The sequence below is a fragment of the Schistocerca nitens genome, chromosome 5, assembly GCF_023898315.1.
Source record: "Schistocerca nitens isolate TAMUIC-IGC-003100 chromosome 5, iqSchNite1.1, whole genome shotgun sequence".
NCBI classification, from domain to species: Eukaryota; Metazoa; Arthropoda; class Insecta; order Orthoptera; family Acrididae; genus Schistocerca; species Schistocerca nitens.
This window is the reverse complement of record NC_064618.1, coordinates 204,398,262-204,419,590: the sequence shown is the minus strand read 5'-3', so window position 1 is coordinate 204,419,590 and position 21,329 is coordinate 204,398,262. Positions and strand designations below refer to the sequence as shown.

General features: G+C 44.2%; 1 protein-coding gene across 2 annotated transcripts in view; it reads left to right on the top strand.

Moving 5' to 3' along the window:
* Nucleotides 1–21,329, top strand: part of LOC126260855 (sodium-coupled monocarboxylate transporter 2-like) — a 110,825-nt gene that overhangs the window by 69,270 nt on the left and 20,226 nt on the right. For both annotated transcript variants that reach the window (XM_049958267.1, XM_049958266.1), the window contains exon 9: nt 7,492–7,675. In XM_049958267.1, the coding sequence (XP_049814224.1) occupies nt 7,492–7,675 (184 nt within the window). The remainder of the gene's footprint in view (nt 1–7,491; nt 7,676–21,329) is intronic.

Below are 21,329 nucleotides of genomic sequence, written 5' to 3'. Positions count from 1 at the left end.
ATCAGTCCCCTAGAACTTAGAACTACTTAAACCTAACTAACCTAAGGACATCACACAACACCCAGCCATCACGAGGCAGAGAAAATCCCTGACCCCGCCGGGAATCGAACCCGGGAACCCGGGCGTGCGAAGCGAGAACGCTACCGCACGACCACGAGATGCGGGCCCAATAAACTTCATTTGTGTCCATGCAAACTGGAGACTTATATTTTATGTGCTACCCTTCCATATTGGCTTGTAACTGTATTTCTGTTTTGTTTGCGCAATTATCGGAGGCAGTTGCTAAAAGTCAGTTGAATGTGGTCAGTTGCACTGTTAGCGATGTACATATCCAATTATAGTGGTCGGACAATGGGATTTTCCTGAAAATTAACCTGCGCGAGAAAGGTCACTTTTTCGAAAACCTGTCGTTTAGTCCCACTTCGAAGCAAAAGTTCGAAATCTGGCTAAAAAATCGTCAGTAGAGGGGCAACAGCGTGGCACATTGTGACATCACTCCCGGGCTCGGCGATGCACCACCAGTCCTCCTGATACCTCTGCTACACATATCCAGCATTGTAATCACGTGGTATTCTAACGAGTGGTTCAAGAAAATATTTCGGACATATCGCTGTTCAGAATCAGACATTAGAATATGTCACAAAGGGAATGAATGAAAGCACGCCTTCCCTTCATGCGTTCATTTCCAAATTTCTCGATCTAAAAGACAGTTTGCTGTCTGATATACAACAGGACGACGTTCTTGACAACCTTTGACAGTACCGACACCTCCTGGAGAAATCAGCCCTTCCTTAAATACATCGTGTGACTGCAAGCCTATTAAACTTAATCTCACCCTTCGGGATTTTAGCGTGGCCGCAATTTATGCAATGGTGTACCGGATGGATCCATTAAAGCCCTTTGACGAAATATGAACGGATCCGAAACCGAAAAGGGTGTTGCGATTTCCATCCCTCTTCTGCCCCCCTCCCCCACGTGAATAAACGCGAGTACGTCTAACGTGCCCAAATTCGGCCAAATCCTCGATACCATCTGAGCATGTTTGTCGGGCACTTTAATAACGTCACCCATACGCCATTCCTGCCCGTTGGCGAGACTGGCACCCTTTCAACAATACCGCCTGCTAACCGGAAGAGAGATGTGAGGAATGTCCAAAGGGTGCCTCCTGCTGGTGGATAGTGATCGGTGATGGATGTCTCTGCAGAGAGTTATTTTTGAAGTCTCCAAGAAAGATGCGCAATTAGCACCGAGGATAGTGATGAACTAGAGGTATTAGACGGGCCTTTCGCTGTTTGATTTATGCATGTGTCGGTGTCGTACCCACTCGTGCACAAACAAGAGGAGAGCTGTAAAAGGAAGGGATGTAAAAGCATTAACGTCCTAATCGGATTCGGATAAAAAATGTTTTCGCCAGCGAAACGTGTGAAAATGAAAGCCCAGTGGAAGGGGTGGTTTCACTGGCGCACATTATGCAACTCGTCAGGCCTTTTCGTCTTGATTCCGAGCGGAAATGTGTCTGTAACGTTTCCCACCCATAAAAAAGCCGAGTGATTTGCAACGCTGGGCATCACGGTTTAGACCTCCGTCGACTGGGCATCAAGAGGAGGAGTGAGATGTGGATAAGGGGAGTTGTAACGACCTTCTCATCGTATGACAAGACCACGATGGCGATTGGCAGAGTTATGGTGAAATGTGGTGCCAGTGTGATAAAGTTAACCTCACATGGACTTCTGAGCTCCAGCCTCTTTTTGGCACATGTCTACAGCCTGAAGTGTCACCCAACCAGCAGATGACGTCGCAGGGCGCCACTTTCATGCGCATTTACAGAGCATCGGCACCTTCCAGTCAGATTTAGAAGTTATTGTTTGGGTGAAAGTGACGGGGTTTCAGAAAAGTGACCATATAATACTGTTGTGCAGTGTGGATGGATACCTACGAAGCTATTCATTACTCATTTTTCAACTGTGAAGTTTAACGCCATCTCACAAGATAAAGAGAGGCTGTCGACTCTTATCTGCATCGATCCGGCAATGGAACACGAGTCTGGCAATAAACGGTTCCAATAAAATTCACTGATCAGTAGGGGACACCAGGTCACGTTGAAGCACGGCCCACGTTTCCGCAGAGCACGTTTCTCGGAAACCATTCTTGCTAGAGCGGAGGCTGAGTACTGTCATCTACTGAGGACTCACAATAACTTTGTTCTACTAGCTGAGTGAACGTGCTTTTGTGCAAGATGAGTAAATTTTGTTACTCAAATGTCGAAGCTTTTAGGAAACATAACTTTTAAAACTGTGAATGGATAAATATACGTTCATTTAGAGGAGATTATTCTACTTTAAAAGGTAAATTTATATAATCTTAAAGCATGTAAGCTACTATAGTAATTGCGAAACTAATTCAAACATCGCGATGGTGTGCGTTTAGTACACTTATGTTCGAAAACAGAGCGCCAGATATTTTTCAATTATAGTCTGTTGCACCCAAACCTCTAAGGGCGAACTGAACAGTAAACTCTTAGTTTTCTGTAATTTAACGAAAACTGGACGAAGCAAAATCGAGATTTTTCAGATTTTAAAATAGATAGAATTACGAAAAACACTTCTGTCTGCAAGCTTTTGGTCTCGTGTTCCTCGATATGAGGATTTAAAAAAGATCCTTGAATTAATGGACTGAACAACAATTAAGAAGAGACACTGCATTTTGTAAGCTTAATGGAGGTTTTTTAATACAACTGTTTAATATTGTGGGTAGAGGGAGAATTTTTTATTGCAGTTTCATTCCAATTAATTTTAGGTTATTCAGCAACATGTACTGACCAAGATAATACATATTGCACTGATACAACTGCTTTCATTATGTCTCAATGAGGGTGCCCAGCATCAGTGGCGCGTAATGATCAGAGGCTTGAAATCAAAATTTTCCTCTTTCGTGGATTAGAAAAAACGGTCACCATGACTGACTTTCCTACTCCTGATTTGCTTTTCTTAATCCTAGGGGCAGGCAGCGGGAAATTCTTTAAAGATGATACGCACAAAAATTATTTTACTGCTTGATCTGATGTGGAATGCTGGATCTAAAAATGGTTCATATGGCTATGAGCACTATGGGACTTAACCTCTAAGGTCATCAGTCCCCTAGAACTTAGAACTACTTAAACCTAACTAACCTAAGGACATCACACACATCCATGCCCGAGGCAGGATTCGAACCTGCGACCTTATCAGCAGCGCGGTTCAGGACTGAAGCGCCTAGAACCGCTCGGCGCTGGATCTAAGAACTGAGCCGCTGGATGTAAGCAAGAGAGATGTTTCTGGAGTACTCAAGTTTACGCCATCCATCCAATAAGTGCCACGACTGATTTTATTCCTGGGACATAAGTAACTTTAACTAATTCCAATCAACAACTGTAAGTAACAGGTGCGCATGTGACCTGTCAGTTGTAAGTATGAAGTGTCAGGTAGTGGACGTGCGACGGCAATATGTTGCATTCACTATGTCATATCCGCAATTTAGTGACATCTCTAAATCAATATTTCGAAGAAGAGAGAAGTGTGTGCAAAGTTTGTCCCGCACACCTTGATGCCCGAACAAAAACAAGGACGCATGGACGTCTACTGCAACTTCATTGAAATGCTAAACGTAGACAATAATTTCTGGAAAAAAGCATGAGGGGTGACGAGACATGGCGTTATCAGTACGAACCTACCACAAACGTCAAACAGCATAAATTCGGATGAAAAGTCTTGATGACATAACAGATACTCAACTTGAGAAACATCCCAAAGAATTACTTGTTATGTAAATAAAACCGCCTTTTCTTGCTGCAACTGAATTCATTTCTCCCCATTGCGTTTCTCCTTTTTCTTGCTCTAAGGCATCTTCAGTGGGACAGTTTGCTGTGATCTGCGTTTCCTCCAATCTGGTCCGAAGGTCGCACTACTACTTTATCTCCGAAACATAAGCATAACTTTGTATTGCGAACTTTTTCACACTGTTCACCATGTTTCTCCTTTTTTGTGTGGTGTACTGTTACACATAATGAAGTTACAATATTTACGTTGTTAAGAGCACAGTGTTCGAACAAATAGCTATATCTAGTGGCAAAAGAGTAATAGTACACCACACAAAACAGAAGGAGAAACATGGTGAACAGTGTGAAAAAGTTCGCAATACAAAATTGTGCTTATGTTTCGGAAATACCGGTAAAGTAGTAGTGCGAGCTCCGAACCAGATGGGTTCAAATGGTTAAAATGGCTCTGAGCACTATGGGACTTAACATCTGAGGTCATCAGTCCCCTAGAACTTAGAACTACTTAAAGCTAACTAACGTAAGGACATCACACCATCCATGCCCGTGGCAGGATTCGAACCTGCGACCGTTGCGGTCGCGCGGTTCCACACTGAAGCGCTTAGAACCGCTCGGCCACTCCGGCCGGCTCCAGATGGCAGGAAATGAAGATCACAGCAAACCGTCTCACTTAAAATGCCTTAGAGCACGAAAAAGGAGAAACGTGCCAGGGAAAAATAAATTCAGTTGCAGCAAAAAACGACGGTTTTATTTACAGAGCAGGTATTTCTGCTCTTGCTGCACAGGATGACCACGCAAACACACTTGTTATCCCAAAGGAGGGCTTTTATAACAGTTTCGCATCGTTGTATGAACGTTCTGTTTTATATGTTTATGTGTGGAGGAAACTACGTAGACAATTCAATTGTCAAAACCACAATATTAACGTTTCTCTATTTTTTGCTAACCCAGTCTCGAAAATTATTGGAGTTACTGGGTATGAAAATTGGCGCTGTGCTTAGAAATGGCCGGAAAGCATTTTAAGCATCTATCAGTTCTGCAATAGTGTACTTAACAATAGTTAATAAACTGGATGATTAGTTTTGTTTTAAATATCATAAATTTTTCTACTGTCCGATCAGAAACACCAACACATATTTGAAAATTCGATTCGTCAGAATACCTTTCTCCCGAATACAATAATAACCCTTGCTTTTTTCCATATTCCCATTTTAAAATCTGGAATTGGCCTCTGTCAGTTTCCACTTTCCACTAAAATTTCGGATTCTTAAGGGTTGAGCACTCAGTTCGTTCTTTGAGATGTTAGTCGTATTTTACCAGATTAACTAATTGCAAGAAATGCAATTGACATGCCCAGCAGGTGATGTCTGCATGTCAATAGAAGTCTGAACCCATGCGACGTGACACGACCAACGAAAAATCTAAACGCCTGTATATAGGAGGCAGACATTTCTCCCAACAAACAGCCACCTTCTGACGAAGAAGCTGGAGCTGGAGCTGATGCAGTCTGAACATCGACAACATTTTCTGACAGAATTACGTCAACATTTACACAAAAAATTATCTGCACTAAAAGAATTCCTCACATATTTCTCCGGTCCTTTCATCATCCTAACGTTTCAACGTAAACACAACTTGTGAAAGATTAAAATCCCTGACGAAAATTATGGCAAAAAATTACAGCGATTTACGTATGTCATTAGAGACATACACGGTAAATGATTACTGCGGGAAGAACAGGATCAGTGCCAATCAATTTTTTAACGAAATATTATCGTTCAGAACATATTTTTTGCATTGTCATTTAACAGCGCATTTTTTTAGTGGCAGTGGAGCTAAAACACCAACGTGACTCGAGTCTCATATTTGATCAGTAGCTACAAGAAACCGAGAGACAAGTTCAGAAATAGATTAGATCTCCAACAGAATTTGAGATACCTACATCAAAGATGAAACTTCATTCAGTCTATCGGTTTTTCCTAAATGTGACATTCCGCACACATATTATTAGGATTCACTATCTGTAATGAGGAACAGTGATTTCAAATCAATAATATGCACACAGCTGCAGAAATGACTGCAGATACGACAGACATCTGTAACAAACACATAAATTCTTCGAGGTTAACTAACGAAATCTAACTTCAACTTATGCTAGGGAATGTTTTAGATTCCTGATACCAAATGAGATGTTTGACAAGGAAAATTGGTTTCAACTATCTTATCACAGAGCTCCGAAAATGATACCGTCACTTCTGGTACAAAAGTATATTATAATTTCTTCCATGAAAAGGACTGGATTTAGCCATTTCTTCCCAGTGGTCTTCAGTAATTTACTTTTTTCAGGAAGTGTCAGACTATTTGTAAAAAAAGAAAAAAAAACAATAAAAAACATTGAAAGATAACTTGTGAATGTTCATTAAGAAATGCATGATGAGTTTGTATAAGCTAATTTTGTTTCTGTTTTTGAAGTTAAACTTGGTGCTGTATAGCGGTCAAACTAGGAAGAAATGGGTTAAATTTCCTGATTACTGTAACAGATAACGCAACTGATATATTTAGTTTTCTAAGTTACTATAAGAAGGAATATTACTGTTAGTGATGGTGATTTGTTCTGTCCATACTCAGGTGCATCAATGAAAGTTCAGTATTCTCCAATTCTCCAGTTATCCGCCATTCTTTCTGTAACTAAGTATGGTTATCCATTCTTGCTGCTGGATCTTCTTCTTCCGCTGGTCCTCTGCCCAGCCATCGTTTCATTTCGAACATCCTTTATTATGTATCCTCTTCTCACCCATTGCCGGACAGTTCTTTTTGTTTCTATTGGCTCTGGCTCTGAGCACTATGCGACTTAACTTCTGAGGTCATCAGTCGCCTAGAACTTAGAACTAATTAAACCTAACTAACCTAAGGACATCACACACATTCATGCCCGAGGCAGGATTCGAACCTGCGACAGTAGCGGTCGCTCGGCTCCAGACTGCAGCGCCTAGAACCGCATGGCCACTTCGGCCGGCTATTTCTATTAACTGATACAATATTTGTTTTTTCTCTCTCATCCCGTGTAACAGAATATATTTCCCTGTTTTTTATGTTCATTTCATATCTTCCATTCTTCTCCAAATCTCGAAAGATTGTACACTTTTCTCTTCTCTCCAGCACAGTGTCCACATTTCGGCACCATACAGAGCAACATACAGTACAAACCTATTTGATAATCGATTCCTTTTTTTATTTAATAGACCACAGACAATACTTTTCCTTCTGTAAAATATTCGGTTCGTAATTCCTATTCACTTTCGGCGACTTTGTGTAGTCATAGCGTTATATGCTTTTGTCAAATACGAGTTAGCCTCTCTAGAACAAAATGATACCAAATTAATGGTTTGGGTTGTAAAGCCTGTTACAATAAACACCTTCCTTCGTTAGAGTTAATGTAGTAAATGATGAGGTACGAGTCCTTTAAAAACTATAATATTTTTATTATAACGTTTCAGTGGTTCTATTTATGCACTGACACAAGATGTAGAAAAGGCAGAACTTTTTTTTTTTTTGGAACTATTCGACAATTTTCTAACTGCTTGTAGGTAAGGCCATACTTTATTTGGCACTGTCTCTGACAAGTGTAAGTTCTAATAAGCTTGACTGGGTTGACTGTTTCAGTTCTTTATCTGTTCTAGCTCCATGTCTGGGTCTCTCAACTCCCTGTCCGGTACCATTTACGAAGACTTCGTGCTGCCGCGTGTGTCTGACAAGATATCAGACGAGAAGGTGAACTTCATCATGCAGGGCATAGTGCTGGCAGTGGGCGTCATATGCGTGGCACTCGTGTTCGTCGTCGAGAAGCTTGGAACAGTGCTCGAGGTAAATCTTTCTATATTCCACCAATTACAAACCTACTTAAAGGCTCTGAGCACTATGGGACTTAACTGCTGAGGTCATCAGTCCCCTAGAACATAGAACTACTTAAACCTAACTAACCTGAGGACATCACACACATCCATCGCCGAGGCAAGATTCGAACCTGCGACCGCAGCGGTCGCGCGGTCCCAAGACTGTAGCGCATAGAACCGCTCGGTCATTCCGGCCGGCCAAACCTACTAAAATTCAGAAGCTTTGCATTAGTAAACATATCAATATGTTTGAATAATGGAAGTTGTAATTATTTCTTAAATTCGTCCATTATATTTTCAAAATCATAGTGGTAGCAATCTTTGCCGGCTGTTACACATTATAAAATATCATTGGTAGTACACGAAGCAAAATTTCGCAGGTACAACTAATGGCCATTATTTTCCTATCTATCACACAATTAGCCTAATAGCTCACTGAGGCAGGTAGGGTTCATCTTAAATTTGCTTTCTACTAGGCACATGCAGTTACAGAACCCGTCACACCAGTTTGTTGTTGTGGTCTTCAGTCCTGAGACTGGTTTGATGCAGCTCTCCATGCTACTCTATCCTGTGCAAGCTTCTTCATCTCCCAGTACCTACTGCAACCTACATCCTTCTGAATCTGCTTAGTGTATTCATCTCTTGGTCTCCCTCTACGATTTTTACCCTCCACGCTGCCCTCCAATGCTAAATTTGTGATCCCTTGATGCCTCAAAACATGTCCTACCAACCGATCCCTTCTTCTAGTCAAGTTGTGCCACAAACTTCTCTTCTCCCCAATCCTATTCAATACCTCCTCATTAGTTACGTGATCTACCCACCTTATCTTCAGCATTCTTCTGTAGCACCACATTTCGAAAGCTTCTATTCTCTTCTTGTCCAAACTATTTACCGTCCATGTTTCACTTCCATACATGGCTACACTCCATACAAATACTTTCAGAAACGACTTCCTGACACTTAAATCTATACTCGGTGTTAACAAATTTCTCTTCTTCAGAAACGATTTCCTTGCCATTGCCAGTCTACACTTTATATCCTCTCTACTTCGACCATCATCAGTTATTTCACTCCCTAAATAGCAAAACTCCTTTACTACTTTAAGTGTCTCATTTCCTAATCTAATCCCCTCAGCATCACCCGATTTAATTTGACTACATTCCATTATCCTCGTTTTGCTTTTGTTGATGTTCATCTTATATCCTCCTTTCAAGACACTGTCCATTCCGTTCAACTGCTCTTCCAAGTCCTTTGCTGTCTCTGACAGAATTACAATGTCATCGGCGAACCTCAAAGGTTTTACTTCTTCTCCATGAATTTTAATACCTACTCCGAATTTTTCTTTTGTTTCCTTTACTGCTTGCTCAATATACAGATTGAATAACATCGGGGAGAGGCTACAACCCTGTCTCACTCCTTTCCCAACCACTGCTTCCCTTTCATGCCCCTCGACTCTTATAACTGCCATCTGGTGTCAACATTAAAAATTAATTTTTACAAAATGATATAAAGTGGTTGACCATAAAGTGCAGGTAGAGGTCAGCGCGATCGGAAAACTTACAGTTACGTTTATGGGTCGGACTGAAGGAAAGCGTGTCTCAAACTAAAACTCCTCCAGAAAAGACCATGAAGGACTAACGGTACCGATCGGCCGCCGTGTCATCCTCATCCCACAGTCGTCACTGGATGCGGATATGGGAGGCATGTGGACAGCGGAAATCCTATACAAGATGGTAGTAATACTAATTCTTGAGAAGCGGGACACAGTTTACATCCTTGTTAAGTACGCACAGTAACAGACATCGACACATAAACATGCACTCTTAAAATCATAATAGGTAAGAAATGACCTTGAGAAAGTGAAACAGAAATGCTTTTGGAAATCTGATGAGAGTACCTGGGAAAAAGGCGACATTGTTGGGGCGAAAGACTATAAGGTAAATATATAGATCCAGTATTTGAGAAAGATTCTATACACTACTGGCCATTAAAATTGCTACACCATGAAGATGACGAGCAACAGACGCGAAATTTAACCGAAGAAGATGCTGTGATATGCAAATGATTAGATTTTCAGAGCATTCACACAAGGTTGGCGCCGGTGGCAACACCTACAACGTGCTGACATGAGGGAAGTTTCCAACCTATTTCTCATACACAAACAGCAGTTGACCGGTGTTGCCTGGTGAAACGTTGTTGTTATGCCTCGTGTAAGTATCAGAATTGCGTACCATCACGTTTCCGACTTTGATAAAGGTCGGATTGTAGCCTATCGCCATTGTGGTTTATCGTATCGAGACACTGCTGCTCGCGTTGGCCGATATCCAATGACTGCTAGCAGAATATGGAATCGTTGGGTCCAGGAGGCTAATACGGAACGCCGTGCTGGATCCCAACGGCCTCGTATCACTAGCAGTCGAGACGACAGGCATTTTGTCTGCGTAGCAGTAACGGATCGTGCAGCCACGTCTCGATCCCTGAGTCAACAGATGGGGACGTTTGCAAGACAACAACCATCTGCACGAAGAGTTCGACGACGTTTGCTGCATCATGGGCTATCAGCTCGGAGACCATGGCTGCGGTTACCCTTGACGCTGCATCACAGACAGGAGCGCCTGCGATGGTGTACTCACAACGAACCTGGGTGCACGAATGGCAAAACGTCATTTTTTCGGATGAATCCAGGTTCTGTTTACAGCATCATGATGGTCGCATCCGTTTTTGGCGACATCGCGGTGAACGTACATTGGAAGCGTGTATTCGTCATCGCCATATTGGCGAACCATCCGGCGTGATGGTATGGGGTTCCATTGGTTACACGTCTCGGTCACCTCTTCTTCGCACTGACGGCACTTTGACCAGTGGACGTTACATTTCATATATGTTACGACCCGGGGCTTTACCCTTCATTCGGTCCCTGCGAAACCCTACATATCAGCAGGATAATGCACGACCTCATGTTGCAGGTACTGTACGGGCCTTTCTGGATACAGAAAATGTTCGACTGCTCCCCTGGTCGGCACATTCTCCAGATCTGTCACCAACTGAAAACGTCTGGTCAATGGTGGCCGTGCAACTGGCTCGTCACAATACGTGTCACTACTCTTGATGAACTGTGGTATCGTGTTGAAGCAGCATGGGCAGCTGTACCTGTACACGCCATTCAATCTCTGTTTGACTCAATGCCTAGGCGTATGAAGGCTGTTACTACGGCCAGAGGTGTTTGTCCTGGGTACTGATTTCTCAGGATATATGCACCCAAATTGCGTGAAAATGTATTCACATATCAGTTCTATTATATTTGTCCAATGCGTACCCGATTATCATCTGCATTTCTTCTTGGTGTAGCAATTTCAATGGCCAGTAGTGTAGCAATTTCCTTCACTGAATATGGCGCGCTGGGATAACAGGAAAACGACAAAACAGATTCGGGTGCGTAGCGTGGCGTAGAGACAGTCGGTTTTCTCTCGCTCTATACGCAAATGTAATAGAAAAAAATTTCTGATATTTTTCTCCTGCGTGTTTTTCGTCTCCTGTGTGACTTTCTTTATCAAAGTGTAGAAACATCTCCAAAGAAACTTCCAGAGTTCGAATCTCGGTCCGGCATACAGTTTTAATCTCCCAGGAAGTTTCATATCAGAGCACACTCCGCTAAACATCCAAGGCTTGAAGTAGTGACCAAACAATGGAACAGATCACCATAGTGCCATTTCACTCACAAACTGGCTTTACGTAGTGCACGGTTCTGTGTCGTGTTTTTTTTTGAGCAGTGTTAGTAGAACGTTTGCACTGATAGAAGGCGGCAGGAGTTTGTTTACCGATGAAGAGTTGGCCAATATACATTTCGTACATGGATTCATTAAATGAACTGCAAGTGCGGCACTAAGCCGCCAGGTTAAATTGCAGGGACGGCAAGCACATCTCAGTATTTTGTATCGATTCATTGTTGCATAACTCTGGATTTTTAGTCGTATGTTCTGGTGATTGCATATTATAGTTTATTTGACTATTACTAAGGTATTTTCAAAGAAACAAGAGTGTTTTTGGTAATAATCAGAGTGAATCATATCTACAGCATACTCTGTAATGAATCAACGATGCCTGCGTGTACCCTATGACAAAATCATAAGTAGACCCCAACTGCCCCACTTCGTGTCTGTGGAGTAGTGGTTCCCCCTGTAGATCTGCAAAGTCTTATCACTATATTCTGATTCGAATGATTCAGCGCCATGTAAGCGGTTCACATGCTGTCTAACCTTACCAGTCACTAATTCATGTGCTGTGTAAAAACAACTGAAGGCACTTAAGATCCGAATTTCCATAATCTTATCCCATTTTAAAACGAAACTATACGGGTGTAGCGAATTTGACTATCATTTTAAATGACCTTCTCAGTGCCAGCCGCTGTTTACTACACCGCTTGATAGAGGAGTCCATTAGATGGACAATGGCGAGGTTACTTGTAATAAATTTACGACTCTAAAAACGTGTGTAATATTAACATACTAAATAAAGAAATTCTAATAGTTGGAGGCTTTTGACTGTTACATAGCCACGACTGCCTTATAGTTCGTTGGCATTGAAGATAAGAGCCAAACTATTTGAAAGTATGGAGTACCCCATACACATGGGGTGTCTCTGCTACGGGTCGCCAGGTGCTGTTCCACTGATATTTCCGCTGACATATGCAATTTCCTTTTTATACTGTGAATAATGGATTAGGTCGGACAAATATTACTTATTATGTATTTCATGTGGTACCTTGTGTCAACGGAAACCATGGTATCTTTTCCTCTCTGGGAACGAAGTGATTAATAAAGTGAAGTTTCAAGTGATCATTCTGTAGAACGATACTGATGTAATCTCGGGCAGAATTTGATCTGACGACATGTGTTAACAGGGTCAAAAAAGAAGGAAGAGTAAAAAGTACTCCAGTGGCGACTGGCAAGGAACTACACTCCTGGAAATGGAAAAAAGAACACATTGACACCGGTGTGTCAGACCCACCATACTTGCTCCGGACACTGCGAGAGGGCTGTACAAGCAATGATCACACGCACGGCACAGCGGACACACCAGGAACCGCGGTGTTGGCCGTCGAATGGCGCTAGCTGCGCAGCATTTGTGCACCGCCGCCGTCAGTGTCAGCCAGTTTGCCGTGGCATACGGAGCTCCATCGCAGTCTTTAACACTGGTAGCATGCCGCGACAGCGTGGACGTGAACCGTATGTGCAGTTGACGGACTTTGAGCGAGGGCGTATAGTGGGCATGCGGGAGGCCGGGTGGACGTACCGCCGAATTGCTCAACACGTGGGGCGTGAGGTCTCCACAGTACATCCATGTTGTCGCCAGTGGTCGGCGGAAGGTGCACGTGCCCGTCGACCTGGGACCGGACCGCAGCGACGCACGGATGCACGCCAAGACCGTAGGATCCTACGCAGTGCCGTAGGGGACCGCACCGCCACTTCCCAGCAAATTAGGGACACTGTTGCTCCTGGGGTATCGGCGAGGACCATTCGCAACCGTCTCCATGAAGCTGGGCTACGGTTCCGCACACCGTTAGGCCGTCTTCCGCTCACGCCCCAACATCGTGCAGCCCGCCTCCAGTGGTGTCGCGACAGGCGTGAATGGAGGGACGAATGGAGACGTGTCGTCTTCAGCGATGAGAGTCGCTTCTGCCTTGGTGCCAATGATGGTCGTATGCGTGTTTGGCGCCGTGCAGGTGAGCGCCACAATCAGGACTGCATACGACCGAGGCACACAGGGCCAACACCCGGCATCATGGTGTGGGGAGCGATCTCCTACACTGGTCGTACACCACTGGTGATCGTCGAGGGGACACTGAATAGTGCACGGTACATCCAAACCGTCATCGAACCCATCGTTCTACCATTCCTAGACCGGCAAGGGAACTTGCTGTTCCAACAGGACAATGCACGTCCGCATGTATCCCGTGCCACCCAACGTGCTCTAGAAGGTGTAAGTCAACTACCCTGGCCAGCAAGATCTGCGATCTGTCCCCCATTGAGCATGTTTGGGACTGGATGAAGCGTCGTCTCACGCGGTCTGCACGTCCAGCACGAACGCTGGTCCAACTGAGGCGCCAGGTGGAAATGGCATGGCAAGCCGTTCCACAGGACTACAGCATCTCTACGATCGTCTCCATGGGAGAATAGCAGCCTGCATTGCTGCGAAAGGTGGATGTACACTGTACTAGTGCCGACATTGTGCATGCTCTGTTGCCTGTGTCTATGTGCCTGTGGTTCTGTCAGTGTGATCATGTGATGTATCTGACCCCAGGAATGTGTCAATAAAGTTTCCCCTTCCTGGGACAATGAATTCACGGTGTTCTTATTTCAATTTCCAGGATTGTATATTCCCGACACGTCAGCGCTTCTGCTCATTTTTCCCACGGCTTTAATCCATAGTTAGATGTAGCAAATACTACTTGGGCAGCGTTTTCGATGTACAGAGAATCTAAGTTTTTACTATTTTGCTGAATACCACTTTCGAGTGCCAATCGTCGAGCAGCAGTGTTAGCGAAACTGTTAACGCGGCAGACGACATTGTCACTTATTTTTAGGGCTCAGAGAATTCTTATCGTTACTTAGAAAAATTTCTCTTCAGAAAAAGATAATTATAATGGTAATCATGTAAGAACATTCGCGACGAAGTAAAGTCAAAGAAGACAGATGTTCTTTCCGTGAAATTAAGATTTGTTCACTTCATTCCGATTTCTTGATTTTGTCTGTTACACCTAGCCACGAATATGCTCTTAATCAGTCTTTCCCTAGCGTTGATCCCTTATAGTATAGGGTTCCGTTTTTAGGATTTGGCAGATTTTATGTTACTCGTGGTGGGTGTATTCATGGGCGGATGCTCGTCGTAAAGGTACAGTCGTCGAGGTAACTTGAGGGAAAAGCTTCGTATGCGCTATCTGCCTATGAATCGTGTAAAGTTTCTGTATTTTATCCTATTATAACTGTACGTGTATCGTATTCACTGTAGGCAAATCCAGTCAATAACCGTAAAATATAAACTTTCATAGCCAGAAATGTCGCAATCAATCAAAAGTTCCGGGCTATTACGCTGTGTCGAATGGAAGCCCAACGTTTCGTTCCCACCTGCGGTGGACATTTTCAAGGGGGATCGTAGCTTCTTCGAGTATTCGATTCACACCCTAGCCTGCCACTGTCTGCGGCAGTAAAATTTCGCTTCCGCGTGCTCCTGTGCAGTGACGTCTCATGCTTCGAATACGCTAGCGCAATTGGCCGTTGTCGATTGACGTTGTCCGCTCTTCCTGTCACCCCATGTGGAAGACTTGTTCAGCGTCGGGATCCAGATGTCATTCCATTTCGCATACTCCTCCTCCCTGCTGAAACTTCTGGCGTAGCGGCCCGCTGGAAAGGAGTACTGGCGGTCTCCGTGACATGCGTTGAGATTGGGAGTAGCCCATTATGAACGGATCTCTCATCTGACTGGTTACGTCTGGCGTCGGTGGATGCTGAGTGAATCGGCGTTGGTAGGATCTCAGTTCGACAGTCTGCCCATTGGCGCAGCACCTTGATTCTCGGGTATCCTCTCCAGTAGGGTGACGGACGAACTGCTGTAATTGCTCCAGCAAATTGGTATAGGGGATAGGATGAGCGTCATGCCTCATGTAACCGGCTCCGCATTAGTTACTGATTCGATGCCACTTCGTCACTCGTCGGTTGGACAGTCAGCATTTATACGCGTTATGGTGAGCTTGTTGATGAGCAGACATCCCAGATGCCGCATATTCCATTTGCCATGATTTTGCCGAAGCAAGCCGAGTTTCAGCAATGGTGTTGCTCACTGACGAGGCATTTGTGCCATTGTAATCAGATGGTCAGGGGTCAAAATGCTCCGCTATCTGTTTACACAGGATGCGGCGCGATTATGATGACGAGATGTTGCATAGGGTAGAGACATCTCTGAGGCATTATTTGGGGATCAACCCAGCATTTGTCCAAATGGGCTTGGTAAACCATCTTGAAACCACATTCAGGCAAGCTGCCCATGGTCGGTAAACCGTCACGAGCGTTCGATACCGGCCTGGTTCAATTCACTGTCTTTCAAGCGAGCGTGTTGCTTGTTGCATTATACAAGCACGTCTTGTACCGTTAATGTTTATTTTATTATCGCTGTTGTTGTTGTTACTCTCGTACTTGAATAGTATTCGTTACAGTTAAATACGTACTATAATCGTTCGAGATGAGGAAACTGGTGACTCATTAGGTGAACACTTGCTTTGTATCACTGCTGCATGGGGATAGTAAACAAAACAAGACACCAGCACATGAAGCGAAATGGGACTTGTATATGTACTAGAAATCACTAAAAATTGGAAAAGAAAGTAAAATGCAACGCGTATTATCGTGTTAGTGATAAGAAACTGAAACACGCCACTGTTACGCGAAAATGTCTGGAAAGTCAGTGTGTCGCGCACTGTATTAGAACTCTTCCTACATGCCTCACTATTGATCAGTCTCTAATGCATCGTTAAGGGCCTGACTTGGTCTTTCTGGCCTGCGCGGGTGGTCTGCAAACTGCCGCTTCACAGCAGCCCTCCTCAGAAGCTCCTGGTTTACTGGTTATTCTACAGATTTAGCTGCCTTACTTATGACCTATCGTTAAGCGGAATATCATTCTAGACTACTACGGGACGTTCCTACCAAATGAGAGTACATAATTCCAATTAAAATACTTTTCACGTTTACGAGTAAGCGTTAATGCATCACTTGATGGGTTGATCTTGTTTGGTCTGACTACTACATATGAAAATTTAAAACTGGTAATGGCAAAGATCAGCAAAAACATTAGAGAATATGCCGCTAACGGCTCGTAGTAAAATCACGCGATTTACTTCGCGGACCACTCTTAAGTGCATGGTTAAGGGTAGTTCTCACGAGTATGAGCCCCTAGCTAGCACTTTAAAATACAAATCGAAGAAGAAGTGTCTGGCAGTATTCCTCCTTACGCAACACGAGTTTATTCCCTTGATCGTTGCGAGTATTACACTGTGGTGCGTGGCAATGTTTGTTACGTACCTTGTCTCAAATATCACGTCTCTAATTTACTAAGCAGTGAGAACTGTTTTGTTAGTCTTCTGAAGATTTCTGTTTCAGTGCCATTAACACCTCTCTTACACACCGATCTGTTACGATCCAATCTTATCCATCATGCTGATTGTATAACGACCAGTGGAGTATGACATTCGATTTCCTCAAGAGTCTTCCAACAAATATGTTTTCAATTTTCTGATAGAATTACTGATTTCACACGTGCGTTACGTTTCACTTCAGTATTATACACTGTCCAGTCACATTAATGTGCCCACCTGTAAAAATCCAGGATAACCAACTTCTGCAGCGCGGATCGATGCAAGAGGTCCAAAAAGAGAGCGAATGAGATTCTGCAAGATACCAACAGGCCACGTCGATTCCAGTGCTGTGACTGTCTGCCCTAGGTTTCTCGGTTGAGGATCCATGGAGCGAACAGCCCGATGGTCCCACGTTCTCGATTGGGGTTAAATAAGGGAGTTTTATGGGCAGGTGAGAACTTTAAACTCATGCTAGTGTTTTTAGAACCACGCACGTACACTTCGAGCTGTGTGACGGGTTGCATTTTTCTGCTGTTAGATGCCGTTGTGCCGAGGAGACCAACTGCATACAGGAATGGACGTGGCCCCCAAGAATAGATACATACTTGTGTTGATCCATTGTGCCTTCCATAACAACGAGATCACACAGTGAATGCCACGAAAACATTCCTCAAACCAAAACTATCTCTCGATTGATGCAGGATGTTTGATTTCAAACGTTTCAAGTCGTACATGTGAATCGCCCGAAAATGATCTTGTAGGCACCCAGTGAACGTATAACTCCTCTGTTGTCGTGCAAATTCCAGGCTTCGTCGCCGACGAACTGCAATCAACATGGGTGCATGAACCAGAAGCCTGCTGCAGAGGTCCATATGCACCAGCGTTCACTGAACAGTCTTTGAGGAGACGCCGCTGCTAGCTCCTAGTTCATCTGAGCAGTCAGTTACTCAGCTGTTGCACTTGTACTCGCCCGTGCGTATCTCCGCAGCCGCCATTCAGCCTCGTCATCCGTGGCCTGTGGTGCACCACAGTTGACTCGCTTTTGGATCGCGCCCTTCTGCCATGCACGGTATACTTGAACCACGGCGACATACTTAGTCATTACGGATATGCTTCCACCCTTAGCCTGAAAGCCGATGATCATAGCCTTTTGAAAGTCAGATAAATTGATCAGTTTCCGCATTAGGACAACGACTGCACTGTTTTCCGCATGCCCCTCCCCCGACACACTTCGTACTCCTTCACTGCTAGTGCTGTCACCTGCTTTCTGTGACTGATAAGTGCATGCTGACGTCGAACATAGGCGCTGGTCCCATTAATGTGAGTGGACTGTGGTTGTGGGTAGATAAACGACGTGACAGGATTCAAACTTTTTCATCTAGTGTTGTAAGCTGATGGTGTCCATTCGATTCTTTAGTTTGGAACGACTACCTTGGAGTACTGTACACATAAATAGATCCCCCGTCGGAGGTTCGAATCCCCCCTCGGGCCTGGGTATGTGTGCCGTCCTTAGCTTAAGTTAGTTTAAGCTAGATTTATTAGTGTGTAAGCTCAGGGACCGATGACCTCAGCAGTTTGGCCACAAATTTACCACATGAATAGAGTTACGGTGGATGGACAAAATAAGTGTTCATCATTTCCTTCCCGTATGTACATTCCTATTGACTGCTGTGCAAATATTCTAATAGTTCTACTGATGAATCACTGACAAAATTAGCGACCTAGTCCAATTCTTTGAAGCACACACAATGCTAGTACAGTTTTAGCTGAAAACTCCTCGAACCGAGTATCAGGGAAGATGGTCTGTTGTATCCATCTTCGTTACCAGTAGGCAGTGTAGCATATTTCGTATCCCTTTGGAAGGGATGAGTGACGGGTCACTACGTACTCCAATTAAAGCACTAGTATTGTGTAACTGTGTATAGGGTTTTACAGCGGTAGATATAACAAGCCAGTTCCTGTATTGAGTGTTAGTGTTGTGCTAAGGTTGTTTCTTTAGCAATGCATTTTTTGCGTGATAGTTACCAGTTCTGTAATAGTTAGCTATTTCGAGTTACGAAACGTAGTATACAACAAAACGAACAATAGCCATGCCTAATACATCAACAATCGTCCGTCCCCGGTAGCTGAGTGGCACGGTACCTCAGCGTTTTCGGTCAGAGAGCTAGTTGGCCTCTGTAATAAAAAAATAAGTGGAAGGATCAAGAAACGAACTTTAACGGATGTCATGTGACGTACGCATCGACCAAATACAACGATCAACGACGAAAAAAAAAAAAAGTGGTCAGCGCGATTGAATGTCAATCCTAAAGGCCGGGGTTCGATTCCCGGCTGGGATGGAGATTTTCTTCGCTCTGGGACTGGGTTTCGTGCTGTTCTAATAAACATCATTTCATCCCCATCGACGCGCAAAGCACCGAAGTGGCGTCAAATCGAAAGACATGCACCCGGCAAACGGTCTACCCGACGGGAGGACCTAGTCACACGACATTTACAATTGTATATTACATCAACAATCGGCATAATATCCGTCTATCACAAGAAAAGTAAACATTCCTTACATTAGAGCTCTCAGGCGCCACTACTAGCGACAGAAAGTTGTAAATCAAAATGGCAGACTTCGCAAGACCTGGAAGTGCTGGCTGCGTCTGTTGGAGGGAAGAAACAAGTTAGTAACAGTTTCGTACCGAGTACCTTAAGGAAATACCCAGCGGCCTACAATTTACTTCGGGCACCAGAGTTTCGTTCAAACTAGTTGTGGAATGCGTAGTACAAATCTGCAGGTCACTAACCAGTTTCTGAGACTGTCATCGAGAGAGTTTTATTCGCAGTCTCCAGGAAATCAACATATCGTGTCTCGCAAGAGCTTGGAGTTCTTCAGTCAACTGTTTGGAGAGCATTACGGAAATGATTGCACTTGAAGCCATACAATCTGAAATTCCAGAAGTGACGCCAGATTTCCGAATTAAGTGTGGAAAGAAATTGACTTCAGATGGGATGTTTTCTTAGTGGCGAATAGCACTCATATACAGCCAAAGTGAAAAAAAACGCGTTTGAAGGTCACTTCTGTATCTTTTTCTTTAATAATTCACGAAAAAAACAGCATCTAGCTGAAACGCATGCCAATAAAACTTTTAATAATGTTAAATATCCTTTCATTTCTTCTGTACGACTAATACTTTGTGGGGAAATATGTGAAAACCTTGTATTTAAAAGCGTTAGCGGTTGCAGGGGCAGGTTAACCACTCTATATGTTGTATTTGAAGCTTTGTGAACAAATATTGGAAATAAAAACGAACTGTATCATGCACAGCAAATGAGGTGTCGACTGAAAATTTAAACTTCTATACTTAGAATCTTTTCAAGAGTACTAGAGCCTAGTTATCTGGTGGAATTTCACACAGTAGCGTCTGAGCTGCTGTAAATGATTTCGAGTATCATTTACAAGGGCATGAATGTTTTCTGATCTATTTAATTTCTTACTTTGGGAAAAATGATTTTACAAAATTTTTTACCGTTTTTGACCAAATTTTTAAACGTATCTACACGGAAAAGGAAACCACTACCGGGTTACAGAATTCCGTGAAACGTTAATAACGGAGAAATACTACTATCGTAGTTTCCTGTTCTTACATTTCGTACTGTAGGAAAGATGGTTCTGGAACCTCTTTCCATAATAGTGACAGAGTTTCGCTGTTATTCTGCTACTACACTCCTGGAAATGGAAAAAAGAACACATTGACACCGGTGTGTCAGACCCACATAAACGTGCTCCGGACACTGCGAGAGGGCTGTACAAGCAATGATCACACGCACGGCACAGCTGACACACCAGGAACCGCGGTGTTGGCCGTCGAATGGCGCTAGCTGCGCAGCATTTCTGCACCGCCGCCGTCAGTGTCAGCCAGTTTGCCGTGGCATACGGAGCTCCATCGCAGTCTTTAACACTGGTAGCATGCCGCGACAGCGTGGACGTGAACCGTATGTGCAGTTGACGGACTTTGAGCGAGGGCGTATAGTGGGCATGCGGGAGGCCGGGTGGACGTACCGCCGAATTGCTCAACACGTAGGGCGTGAGGTCTCCACAGTACATCCATGTTGTCGCCAGTTGTCGGCGGAAGGTGCACGTGCCCGTCGACCTGGGACCGGACCGCAGCGACGCACGGATGCACGCCAAGACCGTAGGATCCTACGCAGTGCCGTAGGGGACCGCACCGCCACTTCCCAGCAAATTAGGGACACTGTTGCTCCTGGGGTATCGGCGAGGACCATTCGCAACCGTCTCCATGAAGCTGGGCTACGGTCCCGCACACCGTTAGGCCGTCTTCCGCTCACGCCCCAACATCGTGCAGCCCGCCTCCAGTGGTGTCGCGACAGGCGTGAATGGAGGGACGAATGGAGACGTGTCGTCTTCAGCGATGAGAGTCGCTTCTGCCTTGGAGCCAATGATGGTCGTATGCGTGTTTGGCGCCGTGCAGGTGAGCGCCACAATCAGGACTGC